The sequence below is a fragment of the Atractosteus spatula genome, chromosome 2 (genome assembly GCF_055471065.1).
Source record: "Atractosteus spatula isolate fAtrSpa1 chromosome 2, fAtrSpa1.hap1, whole genome shotgun sequence".
NCBI classification, from domain to species: Eukaryota; Metazoa; Chordata; class Actinopteri; order Semionotiformes; family Lepisosteidae; genus Atractosteus; species Atractosteus spatula.
Window position 1 is genome coordinate 41,539,112 of NC_142707.1, and position 23,143 is coordinate 41,562,254.

At 34.9% G+C, this 23,143-nt stretch overlaps 1 protein-coding gene across 1 annotated transcript in view; it reads left to right on the forward strand.

The window, feature by feature from the left end:
• cd2ap (CD2 associated protein) overlaps positions 1 to 15,256 on the forward strand; it is a 91,075-nt gene extending 75,819 nt beyond the window's left edge. Inside the window, exons 15-19 of the mRNA XM_088905539.1 lie at positions 1,504 to 1,619; positions 2,525 to 2,608; positions 9,005 to 9,183; positions 9,895 to 9,958; positions 12,410 to 15,256. Coding sequence (XP_088761665.1) covers positions 1,504 to 1,619; positions 2,525 to 2,608; positions 9,005 to 9,183; positions 9,895 to 9,958; positions 12,410 to 12,451 — 485 coding nt within the window. The 3' untranslated portion in view covers positions 12,452 to 15,256. The remainder of the gene's footprint in view (positions 1 to 1,503; positions 1,620 to 2,524; positions 2,609 to 9,004; positions 9,184 to 9,894; positions 9,959 to 12,409) is intronic.
• Positions 15,257 to 23,143: the final 7,887 nt, after the last annotated feature.

The window sequence follows — 23,143 nt, forward strand, 5'->3', positions numbered from 1 at the left end:
TTCTGTTATTTAGCTTGTATTGTATTCTTTGTACATAACCAGCAAAAAATATCAGATGTGTAAAAATGCTTCAAAAATGGTCCACGTGCAGGTTCACCAGAAAACTGGAAAATAGTTCTATTTGTCATGCAAATGATCAGACAAATTAGTTTGAATTGTATTATTATTACTTCTTACACTCTAACCCCTTCATTATTAATTTATTTTTAAAAATATGAGACTTTTTGTCTTCCTGCAGATGGTTTAAGTATATATTTTGAAATTCTGTGAAACCTGTTTGTATTGCCTTTTATTTCTTATCAAGACCAATGATACAATGAGGAAATGGAAGAATGGTGTACTGTGAAGATGTGTTAATAATCTAAGAAATGTTTTGTGAACTTGATCTCTAAGGGGCATTTTGTGAAACTGAAGTATCTAGATTTTTTTTTCAATTGTCTTTTGAGGTAGCATTAACGTTTTGCTAAAAGCCATGCTACATCAAAGAGCCACTAAAAGGTTTCCATTTTCCAAGAAAGAGTTCATGCCCCCAATGAATCACTTCTCTGAAACATTTTTCATAAGAGTCTTTATTTTTTAACCTCAGTCAACTTAGTGATAAAGTTTTATTATTTTTTAACATTTCGTAGTATTAAGGTTGAGGAATGTCGAAAGGTATTATCCTTGCTAGTGTTTGGGTATTTGCCATGTTGAGTGTTTTCTTAGTAAGCTGTAGTTCATTTGACCCTGAGTTCTGTTTGCCAGTGATATGTGTAACAATTGCATATTTATTGTTTCGTTAACAGTGCATTTCAAATTATGAATCAGTTGTAGCATTTGTTTTTATGAATATTGTTTTTCTCATTCAGTAGATAAATCTATCCTGTACATTAAAGGAGTGTAATTCCAAACTTCAAACTGTACAATTTCAGTTTTGAAGATGTTGTCAAAATGTAGTCTGGGAAAATGTATATAACTATTAGAGCACTTATTTAAATGCATAGAAGGGCCATGTATATTCCATAATAATAGGAGATAGCCTTTCCTTTATACAGTGTATGATGTTGCATTACTTCTTGAATATGTTTACCTAATATGCTGAGAAAGTTATTGTAACCATCTTTGATAAAATTGCAAGGAAGTGACAGTTATTCTAAGGTTTTGCAGATTTATGTGCTGCAGTCCCCTTTGTGCATTTATAGTGCATGCTTCTGCTTATAAATAACCTGACCTGAATCCAAGTGCCATAAAAGTGCAGCTAAAAGCAGAAAAGCTTATTATTGTTCACTGTAGTGGTGAAGTTATGAATGCATATGGAATGAATGGGGTTTCCTTGTGCTGAAGACAATATTTAGTTGTTATAGCATGCATGTTTGAGTTGTTAGGGAAAAAAACAGGACCTAGTGTTCAAATCTATTCTTTAATTTGGTTTTTGTGCATATTAGGTTTGAATGAAAACATTTGTAGTTACAATACACGTAAAGAATGCTGTGTTTTTGCAAATGTGTTCTTTTATTTCTACAGATCTTATAAGTTTTGATGAGCTCAATTCTACCTCAGGAAAGCTCTCCCACCCGACAACAAGTAGACCAAAAATGCCTGGAAGGAGGCTGCCCACACAGTTTGCAGGGGGCCATTCAGTGAGTGTCTTTCTGTGTCTGACAACTACACAGCAAAAGAAAGTTCTGTGTTGTTTACCTGTAATATTTTTTGTAGTATTTTACTCTGTCATTGAGGTACAAAGGATTGAGATCCATACATACAAAGAGCATACCAATTGGTTCCTGTAAGAAATACTAAGAATTCCACATGGTGGAATGGATGAACAAGCTCAAAATATAAGACAATGAACTGATGCTCACTCATTAGTGTAGCTGAGTAATGAGGTTTAAGACTGCTGACTACAGTGAGTCACTTTTTCAGTGTTTGCATGATTTTGTTTACATGAACGTGCAACTTCTGCTCTGTAATTCCATGGTTTGCTGAAAAAAAAAGAAGTTGTGCTATTGAGAAAATTAAATGGAAAATTTGTCACATGAGTAGAGAATCACAATCAAAGGTGCATTCCTCTTAGCCTAAGCCTTATTCAAGATTAAGATAGGAGCCAGTCTAAACTTCTAAAAGCAATTTGGCGATGATGCACTCCCTTTCCAACTAAGTCAATGTCATAGTGTACAGTGAACTCTTCTTAATTTCATGGGCTTCAGCGCCCCCCCAAACTATACTGCAAATCTAGAACAAGATGCTAAAAATGTAAAGGACACACGTTTTTAACTAAAGATAGAGCTGTACAGAGAATAAGATGATTGACTCAAGGATACTGAAGCAGATGCTGTCATCTCAAATTCTATACACTTTTTTACCTGTAAAGCAACCCGAGACAGTTTCATAATCTAGTTCTTCTGATCTTGCGTGTTTCAGCTAGTTACAATGGCCTATAGCTCAAACTTAATATGTGAAATTTTGTTCCACCTTTTTCTTTGTTACTATTACAGCTATCACTATAACTTTCAATGTTTAGGTCAATTTTTTTTTCTGTTTTCAGACAAATAAAGAGATTATTGCAGAAAAAAATCAGAAGATGGAAGAAGAAGAAATGACCAAGCCAAAGTTATCAGACTTCAAAAAGGTAGATTCTAGCACTGTTGATACCAAATTATATAAGGCTTTTATTCACAGTGGATGGACAGTATTTTAAGACATATCAATAGAAAATGAGGGAGGAGAACTGAAGTTAGATCTAATAGTGAAAACAAGTATGCATTTCATTACAGACAACAAATCATAGTTTAGTGGTTATTGTATTGCATTATGTAAAACTGATTTTCTTCATAGACTAAAAGAAAATACTATGAAATGCTCTTAAATGTGAACAAAAACACTTCAGAGATAATTGGAATGTGGAATGTGCACATTTTAAAGTATAGCTAAATTCCTGAGAACATTCAATGTGCAGTATTTTTTTTTACTTTGAGCATTTGATTTTTCTGCAATTGTGAATGTGAAACAGTTGAATTTGTTCATGGGCAATGCTTATTTATATGACAGTTTTCTTTGATCAATCACAACATTTTTCATTGGCCTTATAGATTTATGTAAATATATACATAAATTCCTCAGAATGCTCTGATTACCTAAATGTGTTTTTACTGTAACAGGTTACATAGCAAATTAGGTTTAAAGGTCAACATCAGAAAATCACAAAAGTAGCGTGATAGCATGTACAATGTGAGAAATTTGAAGAAAACAACTACTGAATGTTAAATGGAAAAGGGTTCTTTGCTTTTCATATCAGTTATATTAATATGCATTTCTATGATGTGGTCAGCAAGGGAGTGGACAATGTAGGATTAAATGTTTCAGGGGAAAGGGAGACGGCACCAAAGTAAAAATGCAAAATAGTGTAGGATGATAAAATCTTGAATGATCTTGAATAAAGATTACTTACACTGACCAGATGAAATCTTACAGAAATAAATTCTACAACTAATAGATTTTGGTTGAGCAATTGCAGCATTTGAAGTAGTGTTGAATGACCTCCTTTTCTGAACATTTCAGTATCATGTTGCCATTTATAAAATGGTCTTGGTTAATGTTAAATGGGGTAAAATCAGTATTTAGTCCTTTTTCTTCTTTTTCCTCGGATATCCTCAACAGTTTTTGACTATTATTTAAATATATTAAATCCATCTGGAGAACATTTTCTGTTTTGTGGTACAAACTTCTTTTGAGTTTCACCCTAGCCTTTTTTATTCTTTAACTTTAAGCTAAGCAAGGAAATATTATTACAGGAACTAGTGGATCTAAAAAAGAATCTCATTTACACCCACAGGGTTATGTAATGTTATTATTAATACTGTTAATACCTCTGATTCAGCCTTGACATGATAAGGCTTTCCTAAAGCTTGATGGATCTCAAATAATAAAGGATTATGTACATCTGTGAGCACTTTAAATGTTATATGAAGCATTACAAACAATATTTTGCAACAACATATTTGTAAATTTGGACCTTACTGTGATTTTGCTTGCTGGAAATAGCAGTCCATTTTCTATGAGTTGCTGCGATTACCACTTCTGCACCTAAAAATAAAGACAAACACTTATCTGTGTTATTACTAACACCTTTGAAAGGCCCCAGTGCTTTCACACCCTGTGCTGGGTTGACATGAGACAGGAACAGATTTATGCATCATGAAAGCAATGTAGTCCTGCTGTGGTCACCAGGAGCCACATACAGTATTCCTGTGGCCTTCCTTCAATCATGACATAATTGAAACATTGCTGACTCAGTTGGCCTAAATTTTCATTTTAAGTTGTTGTGAAAGTTACATTGTCTTTCAGACTTTGTCTGCCTGTATCTATCTCCTATTCATCTTTCTGTCTATACCTGTCTGTAAAATATTTGTTTATCTAGACGTCTCCAAGTAGACGTGTGCACAGCTATGAAACCTCGTACAAAATTTCTTGAAACCATCTGAAACCTTTCACAGTATTTTTATTTTTGCTTGGTTAAGGGACTAATTTGTATGCACCTCTGTTTTTTAGTCTTGTTAGCTTTTAAAATTTGTATCCTAATTGGGAAATGGGGGTTATAACTTTTTCATTTTATTATTGGTTTTATGTAATGATCATAAGCAGAACATGAAATTTCATTATAATTTAGGAGAGTTAATGGTAATTTAACACTGGGGTTTTTCTTTCATCAACAGCAGTTGTTTCACACACTATACCAGAACTGGCTTCAAAGTATGAACATGGAATTTAATTAAAATTATATTCCTTGTTAAAGAAAATCTGTCATTTTTATACGTTTTTACAATTACAAATTTCTGTATTTCTCAGGTATTTCTTTTGACTAAAGAAAACATTACTGTTCTTTGTTTTCCAATTTTAATTTGAAAACAAATATATTCACATATGTCCTAAAATCCTTGTAAATATTATAATATATAATGTTCTATAAACATTATGCTGCTATAGAAATACAGATTTTCTTTTTTTTTAAAAAGGGAATTATCATTTTTCTTTAAAAAATAACATTGTAGAATTGGACCTTCAGCCATGTTCCAGCTCATACACGTTTGCAATAGCTGACCCAAGAGAACTGAAGGCATTAGCACATTTAAAGGCTTCCTGTCAAGACAACAGAATCTTTCCATAGCACTCATCTGAAAGTGGAGATGAATAAAAGTGTGGCCCAAATGACTACAGAGATTAAATCAGTCTGATCAATTACTTCAGCTGTCCTGCTTGGAGTTTCCCCTAGCTAACTGTTAGGAATTTGTCCCATTTGACCCCTGGTCAGCATGGGCAACAGGCAAGATGATCCACTCTTAAGCTTCAACACTAGAAATATTATCAAATTGTACCAGGGTAATGCTCAGTGGGCTAAGAGATGGTTTTCAGGGGCAGGCATTGTTTCAGATATTTAGTTAAAGATACTATTACTGTAGTTTAAAAAAAAAACATTTAGTGTTTTATGAGGATGAAAAGGAAGGCTACCACGGACCACCAATATTGATATGCTTTGTTGCAAAGTCAGCGACTTCTGTTAATCTGCATTTATCATTCTTTAAAGATAGTTATAATAAAGTTGAAGTGAAGGAGCATAGAAATCCTACGAAAACCAATTACATAATATACAGTAGCTAAGATATGCTATGTAGTACAGCTATGTAAATGGAAAATACTAAACTGAATTCTAAGTAGCTTGCATGAATACAGTTCCTTGCAAAAATATGAAGAGCCTTGTGCAGTTTTCACATTTTGTTAGCTCAAAGTTCACAATAGCAATTAATGTTATATATAGAAAATATTCCACACAGTCAAGGAAAATAAAAATAGAAGTAAATTAATTATAATTGTGTAAGTATTCAAACTCATAAATTAATTTTGGTGTACTAAACTACCTTAGCGAGCTGTACAATTAATTGACTGGCCGTTGTGTGCAATAATAGTGGTCCTAATCTCTGTATACACAATCTACTCAATCATCAAGAAATTGAAGGTGCTTCATACAACCCTGATGATGTCTAGATCAGGCTATCGCTCCCAACTGAGCAGTCAAGCAAAGAAGAAACAGGTGAAAAACAATGGCTGAGATGACTGAAAATGTCCCTGATTCAAAAATATCCCGGTTATGCTGATTTGCAAATCCATCTCAAATCCCACATGGAGTTGTGGTAAAACATGGTAAAACTTGACATTTTTGGCGTAACTGCAGAAGATGATAGCTGGTGCAAAACACAGCATCACCCAGTCAAAGCATTCCTATAGTCTGAGACAGGAAAAAAAACAATCATCAAAAGGAGAAGTACTTCTTTGAATCAAAGTTGTAACTAGATTGTGTCCTGGGAATATGAACACCAAAAGAGCACTGGACTCTGACGTTTATTAAATAAAAAATCTTTAAAGAGTTTATTAGGAAATTCTGATTTCTTGTGTTGTAGAATCCATAGGCTAAATCATCTCTCCTGAGTAATGATTAATTAGAACAGAGAAACTGATTTTCATTCATTTTTGATCATTCATTTGTAGAGTCAAATTCATCCTGCTTAGATCCATGTTTTTTTTATTATGAAACAAGTTCTCTTTGTCTTGAAAAAAGTTTTTAGGGTCTGGTTATAAGGATAGTATTCTGGGATTTCTATGTAGAAGGGGGGTTCTGATTACTCACTGACCTGTAAATATCTTTCCAAATGTAACCATTCTGTGATGTGTCTTTCTCTGTATTCTGTGAATTTAGGAGGTAACAATCAGTGGCAGCACTTATTTCCTATTTTTGAATATTGATTTTGTCCATCAGTTAGATTTGAGCATAGTAAATGTATAAATCCAACCAATGTTATTTTCTTAAATTATAATGCAATATGGAAAGTATGGAAGAAGATAATATTGCAAAAACAGCATAGGGCTGTAGCATTTTTTTCAAGTGTTAATGTGCATATCTTTACAATAAAAAATAAAGAAAATCTGGTTTCGTCTTCTATTTCAAACTAGAGGATAACTGAAACATCACCATAATCTCAACAGAGCTGGCTATCTTATGTTCTTTTGTTCTTATGCCATACAGTTCCTAAGAAGGCACTATATACATATGGATAATGTGGTGATCTTCCCACATTTTAGACCTTTACTTTTAAGGGAAGTTGACTTCATGCTTCTCCTTTCATGTAACTTGCCAGGTTTATATTTGAATTTTATGTCTAAATTTTGGAACTGAAATTGAATTTGTCGCCATATGCATTGATGTGGAGGTCACAGTTTTGACCGATCGACTTTTTAACATATTACACAGTTCTGCAGTGTCTTCCAGCATTTAGCAACTACTTCTCAATGTTCTCAATGTAATTCTTGATGCAGGCACACAGTGTCTTGGCAGACCAGAGGCATTGCCGTTACATTGCCAGTCATGGAAACCCTCTTTGGTTCAGGCTGATGCATTCCCTGCAATTCTGACAGATGTTCTCACATTCTCCTCAAGTACTCTCTGATACAATGTAGAACTCATGGTTGACTCTGATGGCAAGCTGGCCAGGCCCTGAGGCAGAAAAGCAGCCCCAAACCATATTGCTTCTACCACCATGCTTTACAGTTGGCATGAGGTTCTTTTGGTCAAAGGAAATTTTTGTTTTTCGCCATACATGGTGTCTGGCATTGTGGCCAAACAGCTCTACCTTTGTCTCATCCGTCCAGAGCACATTGTTCCAACAACTTCAGTCGTGCATCTATATTCTTCTTTCAGAGCAGAGGCTTCTTCCTTGCTGACCTTGCATGTAGGGCAAAGTTGTGCAGTCTCTTTCGGATGGTTGGCTCATGCGCTTTGACACTGACTAAGGCAAGACTTGCCTGTAAATCACTTGTTGTTATCCTGGGATTCTTGGAGACTTCCTGCAACATCTTTCGATCAGCTCTTGGGCAGAATTTGGTGGGAAGACCTCGTCTAGATAGATTGCAAGTGGTTTGAAATATTCTCCTTTTGTAGATGATCTTTAGAACAGTGGAGTGATTGACTACAAATTACTTAGAAATGGCTTTAAAACCCTTTGCAGACACATAGGCATCAACAATTGTTCTTCTGAGGATTTCCGAGAGCTCTTTTGATCTTGGCATGATGAAGCCACGCACATCAATTAGACCAAACCAGACCACAGGTTTCTGGTGTTTATATAAGGCAATGCCCTCCAAGTTACTCTCTAATGATGTTCTAATCATTTGCACCTGTTTTGGTGTTCTAATTCTAATCTAACCTCAATCTAATTTTAGGCATTTGATGCAATAATAAAGGTAGGGGTGTACTAACTTTTTCCACACAAGGAAATTGCATTTCTGTTGATTTAAATAGTACAAATGAGTGCAAAATGTGATTTTTCAATGTTATTTTTTAAAATTAGATCACCTTTATCTAACGGTGTTGAAATGACGATCAAATATCCTTTTGTCCAAAAATGTAAAAAAGACAAACCTTTTCATGGGGTGTACTTTTTCACACCATTGTATGTTTGTGTCTGTCTGCCCTGTGATGGACTGGCATCCCATCCAGGGTGTATTCTGCCTTGAGCCTGTTGCTTGCCAGGATAGCCTTTGGCTCCCCAGTGACCATGGATTAGATAAAGTGGTTAGAAGATGGATGAACATATACATATTTGTGCATCATTTCATCCTTTATTGCTGAGGGTAAAGACATTTGTAATTGCAATATTAATTTTCATTATGCATCTGGCAACAGGGGATGTGAACTTTGGGTGACTTCAACGTTTGAGTTGTCTGTAGTAATAAAGTAGTGCCTTTTAAACACAAAGGCAATAACGTCAGAATTGCTTTGAGCAGCACAGTAGCCTAGATATATACTGGACCAAATATTAAAGAAAGATTGCATAAGTGAATATCTTAAAGTACATTTTAGAGGCCAAATCCATATTGAAATATATAACTAATGGACCTTTAATTTGCATTTGTGGTGGGGGGGGGGAGTAAGTGATCCCATTATAATGTCATATGTGTGCTGTTTTTCTCCATTCAGCCATCACTGTTGAATCCAACTGCTGCCTTGCCCTCAAAACCAGCCTCTGCTGTTGTTACCACGGTAAACCCCAAACCCAAAGCGGAGGTGGAAGAAGAGAGTAAATCTGAAGTAGAAGACCTCAAAGCACAAATAATGGAGCTACTTCACACAGTAGAATTGCTCAAAGAGCAACAGATGTAAGTGTGATCTTTCAAATACTTAGCTGTTCACCTTCTTCAAATTTAATTAAAGCTCAATCACTAAACCTGCTACCAAATAGACCAGATAGACTGAATGGCCTCCTCGTTTGCAACTTTTCTTATGTTGTTAAAACTAACAACATGCTCAAAAAATAATCTTTGGAATTTTCAATGACAAATAATATAGTAATTTGTCTGAAAATACTGAAGACAGTAACCAAATGTCATTGATAGTTGCTGAATCCCTTGAAGGTGTTCAAAGTCATGTTTCTTAGGTATTTTTTTGCAAATTATAAGTACTTTGATTTGCTGTGATTAGCTTTGATTAGTTGTTAGGATTTAAGATTATTGTATTACTCAATCCCTCACTTTCTACTCTTAAACTGTCAATGTGAAATTCATTTCAAATTTCCATGTGTAAGTAGCTAGACTTTTATACTGAAGGTCTAGTTACATTTTACATTTATGTATAATGTATAGTTTTATATCTTCTTTTTTCACCTAAATCATGTTTTATTCCAAAGTAAAGCAGGACTACATTGTTTATTCAGTGGTAGGAAACAGATTTGTCAAAAAAGTTCCAAATTTTAAAAAAGTGATTTGGCAATACCTGACTGTCTTTTATTGTTTTACTTTGGGACCATTTTAATTGTCGATCATGAATTCTCTACCAAGTTGTAAAGAAAAAAAATGCTCTTTTGACTTCAGGAAAGAAATTGCTGACCTGAGAAATGATTTGGATGAAGAAAAGTCCAAACGAAAGGCCTTACAGGTAAAAAATGCTGATTTTGATAGTCTGGAAGTTCCATGTCACACTAAGTTTGTCATATTGATCAGAAGATTAAGAAGTGACAAAAGCACAGCAAAGGCAGTTTTGTTCAGGGGTTTTCACTCCCCAACTGAGCTGCTAGTTTTGACTGAAAGGCCCGCAACGAGCACTTACATGTACAGCGCTCTCTCTGGGATTGAAATGGAAAACCAAGACAGAATTTTTTTTGCCTCCCACACAGAGGTCAGCTAAATGTAATCCTGTTCTCCTTTTGTGGTTGAACATTTTGTTTGGGTGTATTAAATCTATAGAGACACATAGGGTCTATGAATTTTAAATCTGCTAATTATATGTTTTCCACATTGCCTTCAGCTCTTAAGTGAAAAATAGATTAGGTATATAAATACTAATATACAGTGCAGTCCATAAGTATTTGGACAGTGACACAATTCCTGCTGTTTTGGCTCTGTACTCCAGCACATTGGATTTGAAAAAAAAACAATGGCTATGAGGTTAAAGTGCAGAATGTCAGCTTTAATTCGAGGGTATTTACGTCTATATTGGGTTAACCATATAGGAATCACAGCCCTTTTTATACATAGTCCCCCCAAAAGTAATTGGACAATTGGCTGCTCAGTTGTGTCTTGGCCAGCTGTGTGTTGTTTCATCATTAGTTCATGCACAAGAGAGCAAACAAAAAGTCTAGAGTTGATTCTAGATGTGGCATTTGCATTTGCATCGGGAGTCTGTCGCTGTTGTCTACTTATGGACTGCACTGTATGTAAGTCTCTATATTAGTCTTCTTAAAAAGAAAACTAATTATGGGATATAGGAGCATATCTAATCAAGCTTTTACTTTTGAACCCTTTTTTGTCCACATATCATTTTGGCAAAATAATGTCTTAATATTGCAGTGCAATGACAACTTTTTATCACTAAAACTAAATCCCAGTAAGTTTTGTTTTTAATTTTGTTCAAAATCCAACTTCCTCTCCCGATCTCTTTCTTAGGCAGTAGTATTAAAATGTAGTAAACTTTTTTTCTTCAGAAAAAGCAGAGGAAATGTGAAATCTCTCACACAACCTCTCCTCCCACCCGAGAGTAGTCCCATTAAATATTTTTCAGAATTCTGTTCACAAAAATCTGGATTGGGCAGCAATGGTCCTTGATTGCTTGGTGTCTGGAATTTTAAATGCACCAGATAAAGACATGGAAAAACAGCTAGTTTGAGTTATCCACTTAATTTGTTCAGTTCAATTGGTTTACGTTATTTAGGCCTGAGATTAAATGGAAAAAAAATGAAAATGTTTTTCAAATCATTGCAAGGTCTAATGCAAAATGTATATTTGTATCCAATACATTTCTGAAATTAAAACAAATATCTAAAATTGTGGAACTTGTTGATCTGATAAGTGTCCCTGTCAAAATAAAATCTTACCTAAGCAGTGTCAGTGAAATTTAGGATGGTTTGCTCATGATCTTGCTACACACACCACTCCCAATAAATAAGGTTATGAAACATGGTGCATGTGCAGGAAAATGTTTCATATCAGACAGTGGGAGCTAAACACTTCTTATATTTTGGTATTGATTTTCCTTTGATTGAACACAGTTGTCCTTTATGTGTGTTGCAAACCGTTACAAGGTCACCCTTTTAATAAAAACAATGTATTGTGTTTTCAGTTTCATAAAGATGCATAAATAATTCATTAATATATCTGAATAATGTAGGCAGCCTTCTTTAAAAGTTATTAATCTCTACAGTACTTTGTTTAATAAATGCGGAACTCAATATACTATTAGGGTTTTATTATGGAAATAATAGGCCAGCAGCCATATCATCCTGCAACTCACAACTGACAGCCCACTGAAGTTAAGCAGGTGTGAGCCTGTTCAGTACCTGGATGGGAGACCTCCTGTGAAAAACTAAGGTTGCTGCTAGAAGAGGTGTTAGTGGGGCCAGCAGGGGGTGCTCACCCTGCGGTCCATGTGAGTCCTAATGCCCTAGTATAGTGACGGGGACACTATACTGTAAACAGGCGCCGTCCTCCGGATGAGACGTAAAACCGAGGTCCTGACTATCTGTGGTCATTAATAATCCCAGGGCGTTTCTCGAAAAGAGTAGGGGTGTAACCCCGGCGTCCTGGCCAAATTTCCCATTCGCCCTTACCAATCATGGCCTCCTAATAATCCCTATCTATAAATTGGTTTCATTACTCTGCTCTCCTCCCCACTGATAGCTGGTGTGTGGTGAGCGTTCTGGCGCACTATGGCTGCCGTCGCATCATCCAGGTGGATGCTGCACATTGGTGGTGGTGGAGGGGAGTCCCCATTACCTGTAAAGCGCTTTGAGTGGAGTGTCCAGAAAAAGCGCTATATAAGTGTAAGCAATTATTATTATTATTATTATTATAAATCAGATTTTTTTTTCTTCCTTCCTTACCTCCCTTACAGATGGAGATAGAAAGATTAAAGAAGATGGTTCAATCAACATGAGGACTGACACAATAAGCCGCCGTTAAAAACAATGCCACTGTGACAACAGAGGAAGGCACTAATTACAACTAGGAAGAAAATATTTGCCTAATTCTTTTAATAATCATTACCGTACTCTACACTTCTAAGAAAATGTCATTTTTTTGCACATAATAGCGATTTTCTAGTTATAGAAAAATGCAGTTCAGTTGTGGATGTAAATGTTCTTTTTTTGCCATAATATTAATTGAGGCCTTACTAGCTACTGTGCTGGACTTGCAATCTTCACATTCATTGATTGATGGATGAGGTTTGCTTTCAATACTACTGAATCTGTATAAAGGGATAGGGGTTCTTAGTTTTTTATTATTATGAAATGCTGTCAGTAGATTTTAAAATGCATATGTGCTATAATTGCAGTTATAAAGTATGTTAGCTTATAAAAATATATTAAAAGAAGGTAATATACCCTTGTAGCTGTATCAGTGACGAATCAATTGCTCTGTCTAAAGGGAAGTATAATTTTGTATTCTAACATTCCTGTCCAGGGTAACACTATTGTGCCTGTATAAATCATGTAGTATAGGTTAGCATGGGCATATATCAGAAAGATTTCGAATGAAAGCTTCAGGTATTTTTTATTATCTACTGATATTCTTATTAGTAGAAATAAAAGAAATACTTTTTTCCCTCAATTTTATATAGTTCTTTCATGTAAAAGAAGAAAATATTCTGTTCTGTCCAGGATATGTATATATATACAGCCAACACCAAAAATGGTTTGTACACACTTGAGTTTCATTGAAGAATAGCTGCTTTGAAGAAACAGTTTTTCCTCAGTTAGCGTTTCAGTACAATAACTGTGATAGCAGTTCTGATATGCCTTGTGCATCTCAGTTACTTCAAATATAATGTTCTCTGAAGAATGAAGCATCCTTTTTCTTAAACTGATCAGTGGCTGTTCTGTTGGCTCATTTAGAATGTAGCTTTTAAGAGGATTATTGTGTATTTGAAGATAATTTTTATAAAGAAACTGAAATTTATTATGATATTGGGAAAAAATGCAACATTTACAAAAGCCTAAGGAAATACCCATCTTTATATAATTTTTGGAAATTCATTTAATTTAAAGGAAATGTAAGCCTCAGTTACTATTAAGATGATCCTTGTCAGTGGTTATTCTATGAATGAGACTGAAAAATGGATTTTAGTAGCTTGTGCTAAAGCAGGTAACAGTGTAGATAACCACAAGGAAAAATATTTTTCTGTGCAATTTTGAGTTGTAATGGCTAGTATTATCAGGAAAATGTCATAAAAGGGAAGTCTTAAAGTCCTTAGAATGATTGCTCAAAGAAATTGTTTAAAATAAATGACTTAATAATGCTGTGATTTGACTAATCACTGGTATAAGATTTCAAGCAAATTTGCTGATTGTTACATTTTGGTGCAATTAGATGCTGAATCTCTACATTCAAAATATACTCATGTTCTAGATAGAAGTGTTTCTTCTTTTGCTTAAAACTTCACTCCACAGCTTATTGTATGCCCTTGCCCTTTTCATTTTTAAACATGTGTTTTCTAAATATCACAAATTGTTTTTTTTCTATAATTTCTTTTTTGAAATGCCAGATTCCACCTTTAAGGCAAAATCGATCAAGGAAAGAAACAGTAAATTAACCCCCATCGAGAGCTCTTTTATTCTGATGACCAGGGATTTTTTTTTCTGGAAAGCATGCAAAGTGCTGATTGTAAGCCTCTATTCTCTGGGTGTATTAGAAATGCTTTTGAACTTTTGATCTCAAAATAGTGCACAAGGATCTTTTTTTTTCTGAGATCGAAAAGGCACCTCCCATTTGATTATAATTATCCCTTTATCAAAAGGTTTCTGCTTGATTCAAAACCTTGTGGAGAAGCTGAAACAACATAAAGGTTTAGGAGTATCTGAGTTCATATGAACATAAAAATTTAATGACTTATTTGCAATACTTCATTTTTTCTTTTTAAACCTAACTAGAAACCTCATACTGCAAAACAAACATTAACAGCACTACAAATGATGACTTCTGGCAAGAGTGGTATACACTAAAAAACACAGGCTAAGTTCCCCATGCAGTCTTTTCTTCTCCAGCAAACCTGTTCACACACAGACCTTACGTTCCTACAGATCTACACTCACTTGGCTCTCTGCTTAACTGAAGATTCCCATCTAAGATTTCCGCTGTCTTACCCTTCCTACTTAATCACCCCTCAGTCACTCTACTTAAATTACATTTTCTTCATGCAATGCGAGGAGAAGCAAACTGCTTCAATATAGAATGTGTTTTATTGTATTATCGAATAATAACTCATTCTAAATACAGTATGTAGAAATGTGAAATTATAAAATATGCTGTTTTATAGAATGAATCCAATTTTTTTGTCTCATACTGCATTTATCAGTCTTCAAAAATGTATACTTTTTTTAAATGCTCAAGTGGTTTTGAGTAAGTGAAATGCTGCCTTGCAGAAGTTAGAAGTACATAAAGTTCAAAGCTATCTAGCCTTTTGTTGGCAACAGTTGGATGCTATACCAGTTGCCTAATCATAATGTGAAGTGCTCACATTTCAGCTTCAGCAAATGTTTTGCCCACATATCATGTAAAATTAACATATTTCTCTAATAGCTCTTTTTTTTTTAAATGATGGGCTGGAAACATTCCATTTAAAAGAGAAGTGGCAGAACTTACTCATTATGTGTATTGTCCATTCCCAATGATTGTTAAATGTTATAAAATTGCATGAATTACTGAGATTGTTTTCAAACACAAAATAAATATAGCTTTCTAAGTCTTGAATATTTCTGTTGAATCTAGAGTGCCCTTTTTTATTTTGAATATTTGTGAAACTTAAAACATAGTAAAGGCTCCAAACCCCAAGAGGACATTCATGTCATCCAATATGCATGCTTGCTAGTAGCGAAATCTAAGAATCTCTTCAGATTTTGAGCTTCAGTATCATGGCAAGGAAACATGTTCCAGATTCCCACAACTTTTGTGTGAAAAAATGCCTCCGTATTTTTGTTGTTTCTGCACTTCACATATTTCACTTGTGTCCTATAGTTTCTGTTTCAGTGTAAATTCTGAATAATTATTTGGTTAACTTTCAATGCTCTAAAATACTTGAATGATTATTGGTACATTTGAGGTCTTGAAATACCTCTTTTTACAAATGATCTTTTTATGAAAATTCAGTACTACAAAGCATGTGAATTGTTACCCACATTTGAAATAACGAAAGCCAACTTCGAAACTATGAAGAAGTGATGCCAAAAAAAGTTCAAAACCTCTAGCAAATGTAGAGAGTAAAGAGGAAGGCGTTATAAGGCTTGTTTCATATCAAATGTACGCATCATATTCCGCTAACTAGATATTGGTAAGAGTGGCTGGAGAGATGTCACATAGTTCACCATGTCTTGCTTCATTTGTTGTTTACTATTGTATGCACCCTTACTTCTCGTGTAAGAAAATTTGTGATTTAGACTTTATAATGGACCATAAAGGTGTTAAGAAAATGAAAATTGGGGAGTGTGTGTGTAATCACACAAAAAGCAAATGAAGATGTTACTGTACAGTACTGTACTTGGGTATGATGAATGATGTCTAACTAGGCAGGCAATGTTTTTTATAACTAAAACAATTTGGGGTCTGGAATGGATTGTTATTTTTCACCATAAAGAGATTTTTCTTTTTGTGAATTTTCGCTAGATAAGCAGGTATCTGGGAACAGATTACATTCGTCAGAAGAGGTATGGTTGTACTTAAATTAGTTCACCTGGTAGTCTTCTCTGTTCAGCACTAAAAACATTCAGTCATTCAAAAAATATTGTAAGAAACCTGTGTCTTAGTTAATGATTTTCTAAAGAGTCATTAAAATCAAACAGTAAATTTAGTATTCCATGAAATTAAAACTATTAATATTGTGAAATTATAAGAAGAGTACTTGTGGTCCTTTTCCAGGAAAAGAGGAGCTCATGGTGACAGACTCTACTGCTGGGTATAGAAACAAGAGGTGTCAGACAGAGGTAGTAAAGAAAAGTTCACTGCAATTAGACTTTTTCAATTCGAAGGCTAAAGCTTTTTTTTCCTGGATTAAATGAGAAAATACAGTGGTGTGAAAAAGTGTTTGCCCCCTTCCTGATTTCTTATTTTTTTGCATGTTTGTCACACTGAAATGTTTCAGATCATCAAACAAATTGAAATATTAGACAAAGATAACACAAGTAAACACAAAATGCAGTTTTTAAATAAAGGTTTTTATTATTAAGGGAAAAAAAAAAATCCAAACCTACATGGCCCTGTGTGAAAAAGTGATTGCCCCCTAAACCTAATAACTGGTTGGGCCACCCTTAGCAGCAACAACTGCAATCAAGTGTTTGCAATAACTGGCAATGAGTCTTTTACAGCTCTGTGGAGGAATTTTGGCCCACTCATCTTTGCAGAAGTGTTGTAATTCAGCCACATTGGAGGGTTTTCGAGCCTTAACCGCTTTTTTAAGGTCATGCCACAACATCTCAATCGGATTCAGGTCAGGACTTTGACTAGGCCACTCCAAAGTCTTCATTTTGTTTTTCTTAAGCCATTCAGAGGTGGACTTGCTGGTGTGTTTTGGATCATTGTCCTGCTGCAGAACCCAAGTGCGCTTCAGCTTGAGGTCACGAACAGATGGCCGGACATTCTCCTTCAGGATTTTTTGGTAGACAGCAGAATTCATGGTTCCATTTACCACAGCAAGTCTTCCAGGTCCTGAAGCAGCAAAACAGCCCCAGACCATCACACTACCACCACCATATTTTACTGTTGGTATGATGTTCCTTTTCTGAAATGCTGTGTTACTTTTACGCCAGATGTAATGGGACACACACCTTCCAAAAAGTTCAACTTTTGTCTCGTCAGTCCACAGAGTATTTTCCCAAAAGTCTTGGGGATCATCAAGATGCTTTCTGGCAAAACTGAGACGAGCCTTTATGTTCCTTTTGTTCAGCAGTGGTTTTCGTCTTGGAACTCTGCCATGCAGGCCATTTTTGCCCAGTCTCTTTCTTATGGTGGAGTCATGAACACTGACCTTAACTGAGGCAAGTGAAGCCTGCAGTTCTTTGGATGTTGTTGTGGGGTTTTTTGTGACCTCTTGGATGAGTCGTCGCTGCGCTCTTGGGGTAATTTTGGTCGGCCGGCCACTCCTGGGAAGGTTCACCACTGTTCCATGTTTTTGCCATTTGTGGATAATGGCTCTCACTGTGGTTTGCTGGAGTCCCAAAGCTTTAGAAATGGCTTTATAACCTTTTCCAGACTGATAAATCTCAATTACTCTGTTTCTCATTTGTTCCTGAATTTCTTTGGATCGCAGCATGATGTCTAGCTTTTGAGGATCTTTTGGTCTACTTCACTTTGTCAGGCAGGTCCTATTTAAGTGATTTCTTGATTGAGAACAGGTGTGGCAGTAATCATGCTTGGGTGTGGCTAGAGAAATTGAACTCAGCTTTCCAAAGATGTGATAAACCACAGTTGATTTATGTTTTAACAGGGGGGGGCAATCACTTTTTCACACAGGGCCATGTAGGTTTGGATTTTTTTTTTCCCTTAATAATAAAAACCTTCATTTTAAAACTGCATTTTGTGTTTACGTGTGTTATCTTTGTCTAATATTTCAATTTGTTTGATGATCTGAAACATTTCAGTGTGACAAACATGCAAAAAAATAAGAAATCAGGAAGGGGGCAAACACTTTTCCACACCACTGTATGTTTCACCTCATACTTGACTCTTTTCTATCCACTAACCCCTTCTCAATCAGCATGTAAGCATATCCATGAAAACCTAAAATTTAAAAATCTTGCGTGCAGAGCCTTATCAAGCACAGTCTGAAAATCTATCTCATACATTCTTATCTGCTTGTATACTTTATGCTAACAACTGTTTACAGCTTAGTAAAGTATGACTTGCCTTTTCTACATCCATTTGTTACCATTTTGTTACCGTATACATTATTAGTTCTGATGAAAAATTAGACTAATCAATGTGTATTATCCCTATCTTGTCTACTTAACAGTCTTCAGAAAACATTTTTTCACTGAATGACAGCAGCATGGAGCAATTAGGGTACTGTACTTCCAAAGGGAGGGATATGGACTCACAGGTGGGATGCTGGTATTTTACACATGGATATGTACTTTACTCTTAATTCTTCTGTCAGTGTGCTATGGTATAAAGTGTAGAGCTCCAGGTTTTCAACGTAAGTTTTCTGACTAAGTAAAAGAATAAAAAGTGCAATTCTTAGAATAGCGTTCATGACATGTTTATGTGAAGTGTCTCTATTATCTTTAACATGTCTAGATTAGTTCTATTTTAGTTGAACATTTTTACTCACTCTGATGTATAATATATTGTCTTTTTGTACATGGTAAATAGCTAAATGAAATATTACTTGTAACATATTAGCCATTTCTCTTTCATCATTTAATTTTAGATAATTATGGTAACTTATCTCAGAGAAACTTGATATCCTCCTGTAGCGGCAAGGTCTATTATTACACTTAGTGTTATTAAAATTTTCTAATACTATTGGTGTTGCCTTGACCAAGCAAGCAGCTTGGTACTTCTCTGTAAGTGAAGAGGAATGTGGCTAATTGGCCCCTCCGATAAGAGACATCATAAAGCTATGACCATCGCTGAAACACATAATGAAATATAGCGTAGATACTGTAGGTTCCATCAACTCATCTGTTTCCTCCCAAGACTACCAGTCCAAGGTCACTGTTCATCACCCAAAGGATGATTCACCAGTTTGGGGATCTATAGGGTGGATACGGGTACTATACACGATGGCATCCTGACCAATCACCAGCTGTGATTTCGTGCCTTAAAAGCTAGCACCCAAGTCAATTAGGCTGGTTAACTCACTGACTCCTTCCCTCTCTGACTTAATGAGCAATCTGACTTTTCCAGCCACGTGACTGCAAGCAGTCCAAGTCACTTAACTTGGCCATTTCACAACACCAGGCCAAGAAAGTGAGTCAGTAAAAAGTACTCAATGTTTGGTTGACAATAGTAAATGCATATCTGAGAATATGAATGTAATGTAATCTTATGAGACTGATAAAACCTATGAGGTAGACCATAACATGTTATAGTCTAAATATTTTAACTCTACAGTTAACTCTTCCCTCTGTAAATGCTGAATGAATGATCATCTTTTCATATCACAGCAGATCGTTGCACAAAATATTCTATTACATTTGTTGTTGTTATGTATGTTTTTGGTTATATCAATTAAATGCAAATTTAGGAATCTGTGTGTGACTGTTTATTGTTTATTTTCTGAAAGTTGTCAAGTACTGCTGCATTTTACTGTTTCAATTTCTGATTGTTACAGTAAATTAAAACCCTCACATCACTCTTGTATTATTTGCCATTGTAAACCTGTAAAAATCTATTAATCTCAATTTCAATGTTTTTCACTAAAATCCTTGTCACCTCTGCATGCAATTCATTCTTTTTTATTGGGTGCTTTCTTTTTTATTTAATGTTTTTCATAACTGATTTATTAAAATCTTTGGGAAAGCCACTTTTCTAGTCTTTAATTTACACAATTATTTAAGGATTAATAATGCTTAAAATGCATAATTCCTTCATAATCTTCCTTCCCGAAATTGTAAAGCAATCTGAGAGCAATGCCATGTTTGTGGGGTCTGGGAACAATATAATGTGCATCAATAGCCACACAATCAAATACAATTAATTCACAAAGTTTTATTGAACAAACATGACGTACATAATTAATTATGCCAAATTAACAATGGGTTAACGTTTTATTCTGAAAGTCTTACCCTAACTGTGTAAGGTAACCATCTAAGCTGTCTACAGATGCAGCCATCCAGAATGTGTGAGGTGTCAGTGGGTATATAGCAATAGACACCGCAGTATGATGGAGAGCAAGCACTGCGTCACAGTGTTTTTATTTTTTATGAATAATCTAATACAGGAATCCACTACTCTGTACACCTGTCCAGTGGTGCTGTGAGTCTTTAAAGGACAGCGTCTGCATGGGTTTGTCAGACAGTGTTAAATGTTTATTAAAGTTAGCAAAAATATGTACAGTAGCTTTAGAAAGGATAATGACTCTTTGTAAATCAATAATTCTGGAATTAAGATTATGGTTATGTGTTCTTAAATTCTTGAGAAGACAATGCAATAATATTTGCATTTAATTGTCTAAATTATGATCATGATATTGAAATTTCCTTGTTTCCTTTCATATTTGTGAAAGAATTCCAAAGCATCAAGTGTATCAATAGTGTAAATTTTCACTTTTCAGAATGTACATTTAGGACTTGATTTTCCAAAAGTGTAGAGGAAGGGTAACATAATTCTTGAATATGTTTGCTCAAGTTTGCTGTGATTGATTTTACCAATTGATTTATAAATGAATTTACCAATTGATTTATAAATGCTTTTACCAATCTGACAGTTTCTTCCTGTGCAATGATTTTCTCATTTCTGAGTTTCACAGTCTCGTACTTATTAGTAAAACTTTACCAACATCGGAACATTAGGATATTGTCCGTTAAAGCACTTAACAAAGTACACAGAATCAGATAACGATGTTGCCTCAGTTGTTATTATTTCTTTGTGCTTGAAAGTTCATTTGCACAGCTCTCTCATCACTTTTCGTAAGTGTTAATTTTTTTCAAAGTTTGTTTACGTTTGATTTTATTATTTAAAATATCGGCACCACAACTTTTAGTTTAAGTCTGAGAATTATGGCCAATTCTATGGAAATTGTTTATTGAGCTTTTCATCTCTTTGTGTTTTTAACACATACTTTGTTTAAGAAGGGAGAAATGTTATCACATTTCTGTTGCTGAAAATTGGAATAAAGCAGAATTTAATTTGTAATTAATAATGAATGCAATTAGTTGACACTTTAATTATTATAATGGGTTTTTTCTAAGCCTTTTGTGTGAAATTGGAAAAAAAAATCAAATTAAAAACAATCTAAATATGACATTTTAAAACCCCTCTTTAAGCTTCCCTACATCTATGAGAATAAGGATCATAGGAGTGATTCAGAACAGATTGTTTTTTGAGCTTTTCATCCTTTAATGTTGGTACGTGTTGTCTAGGGACTGAGAGGTTTTAAAATTCTGCTTTAAGCTGTTGATTAAAGTGCTTTAAGTAGGATTTGTATTTTTTTTAAATTATGAATGCTTAGTAGATTTTTTCATTATATTAGCTTTTTATAAAGTGAACATATTTCCAGATTAAATTGGGTATAAAAATTAAAATGCAAAAAAAATATAGAAATGTGTTTAAACCCTATTTAATTCAAGACATAATTATTGATCTTATCTAAATGTGTTGTTCCTCCCGTTCCTACTTCAAACGTCTTCCCTGCATAGGTGAAATGGAAAACTTCTTGTGCAGAGTTGCTTCAGTACTCAGAGGTGTAAAATGTTCAAATTAATTGTAAAGCAGAAATGGCTTTACCTAACAACGCAAAGAAGAACATATATGAAAAAAACAAGTCTTTGAATCCTTGATAATACAACTCATTCAGGAGGAAAAATCCCATAAAAGTACAGTATCATTGACACAATCACTTGCTTCAAAACTAAAACCCTCCCCTCCAAGATCAATTTTCTCAAGGACTAAAAGGCAGTCCCTTTCATATTTTCATACCATATCAATATCAGTCATATTTAGATTGCTTGATCGTGACCCATTTAAACTTAATCAAACTCCTTAAAATATTAATACTATACGTAGTGATTAAAGTAGTGTATTGTGGAACACTGTGCATTACAGTATCAATGTGTAACAGTACATATATCACATGACCTTGGAAGTTATTTTACTGTCATGTATGGTACTGTATTTTTTTAATACAGTAGCATTGTATTACCACTTTAGTCTTCTGTAACCCTTCCTTTGACAAAGTGGCGGAGAGGAGGAAGAAAAGTCAATCAATCAAAGTTTATTTATCAAATGCACAACAATACAGCATGCAGCAGTAGTTGTTGGCAATGAAAAGCCTTTTCTTTTTTCTGCGCTCACCGGGGGGTAAAAATGACGAATTAAAGTTACAAAATAAGGTTACATAATAATACATAATAGTGCAATAGAAATTGATTAAAGTGAACTCAGACAGAGCTCAATGTAAATAGAGCTGCGATGTGTCCAGGGTGTATGCAGTACATTATGTCCAAGTCGTGCAGTATGCTGAATACAATGAAAACTGTATGTCCATGTAGCCATTATGGGTGATTTCCTTAGGAGCTGCAGGTTGGCTATTTAGCAGTCTTATTGCCTGGAGGTAGAAACTGTTCCATAATCTATTAGTCTTTGACTGAATGTTTCGATACCATATACCAGACGTTAGGAGAGAAAACAGTTTGTGACTGGGATGACTGGGGTCCTTGAGAATGGACCTGGACTTCTTAAGACATCTAGCTGAGTAGATATCCTGGATGTTTGTAGCTCACAGCTGGTAATGAGCTGCGCTGACTTCACCACCCTCTGCAGTACTTTGCGATCCCAGGCAGAGCATATCCCTTACCAGACAGTGATGCAACCAGTCAGGATACTCTCAATAGTGCACTTGTAGAAGCTGGCCTGGATATGTGATGGCATGTCAAACTTCTTTAGCCTGTGGAGAAAGAATAGGTGCTGCCGTGCTGTT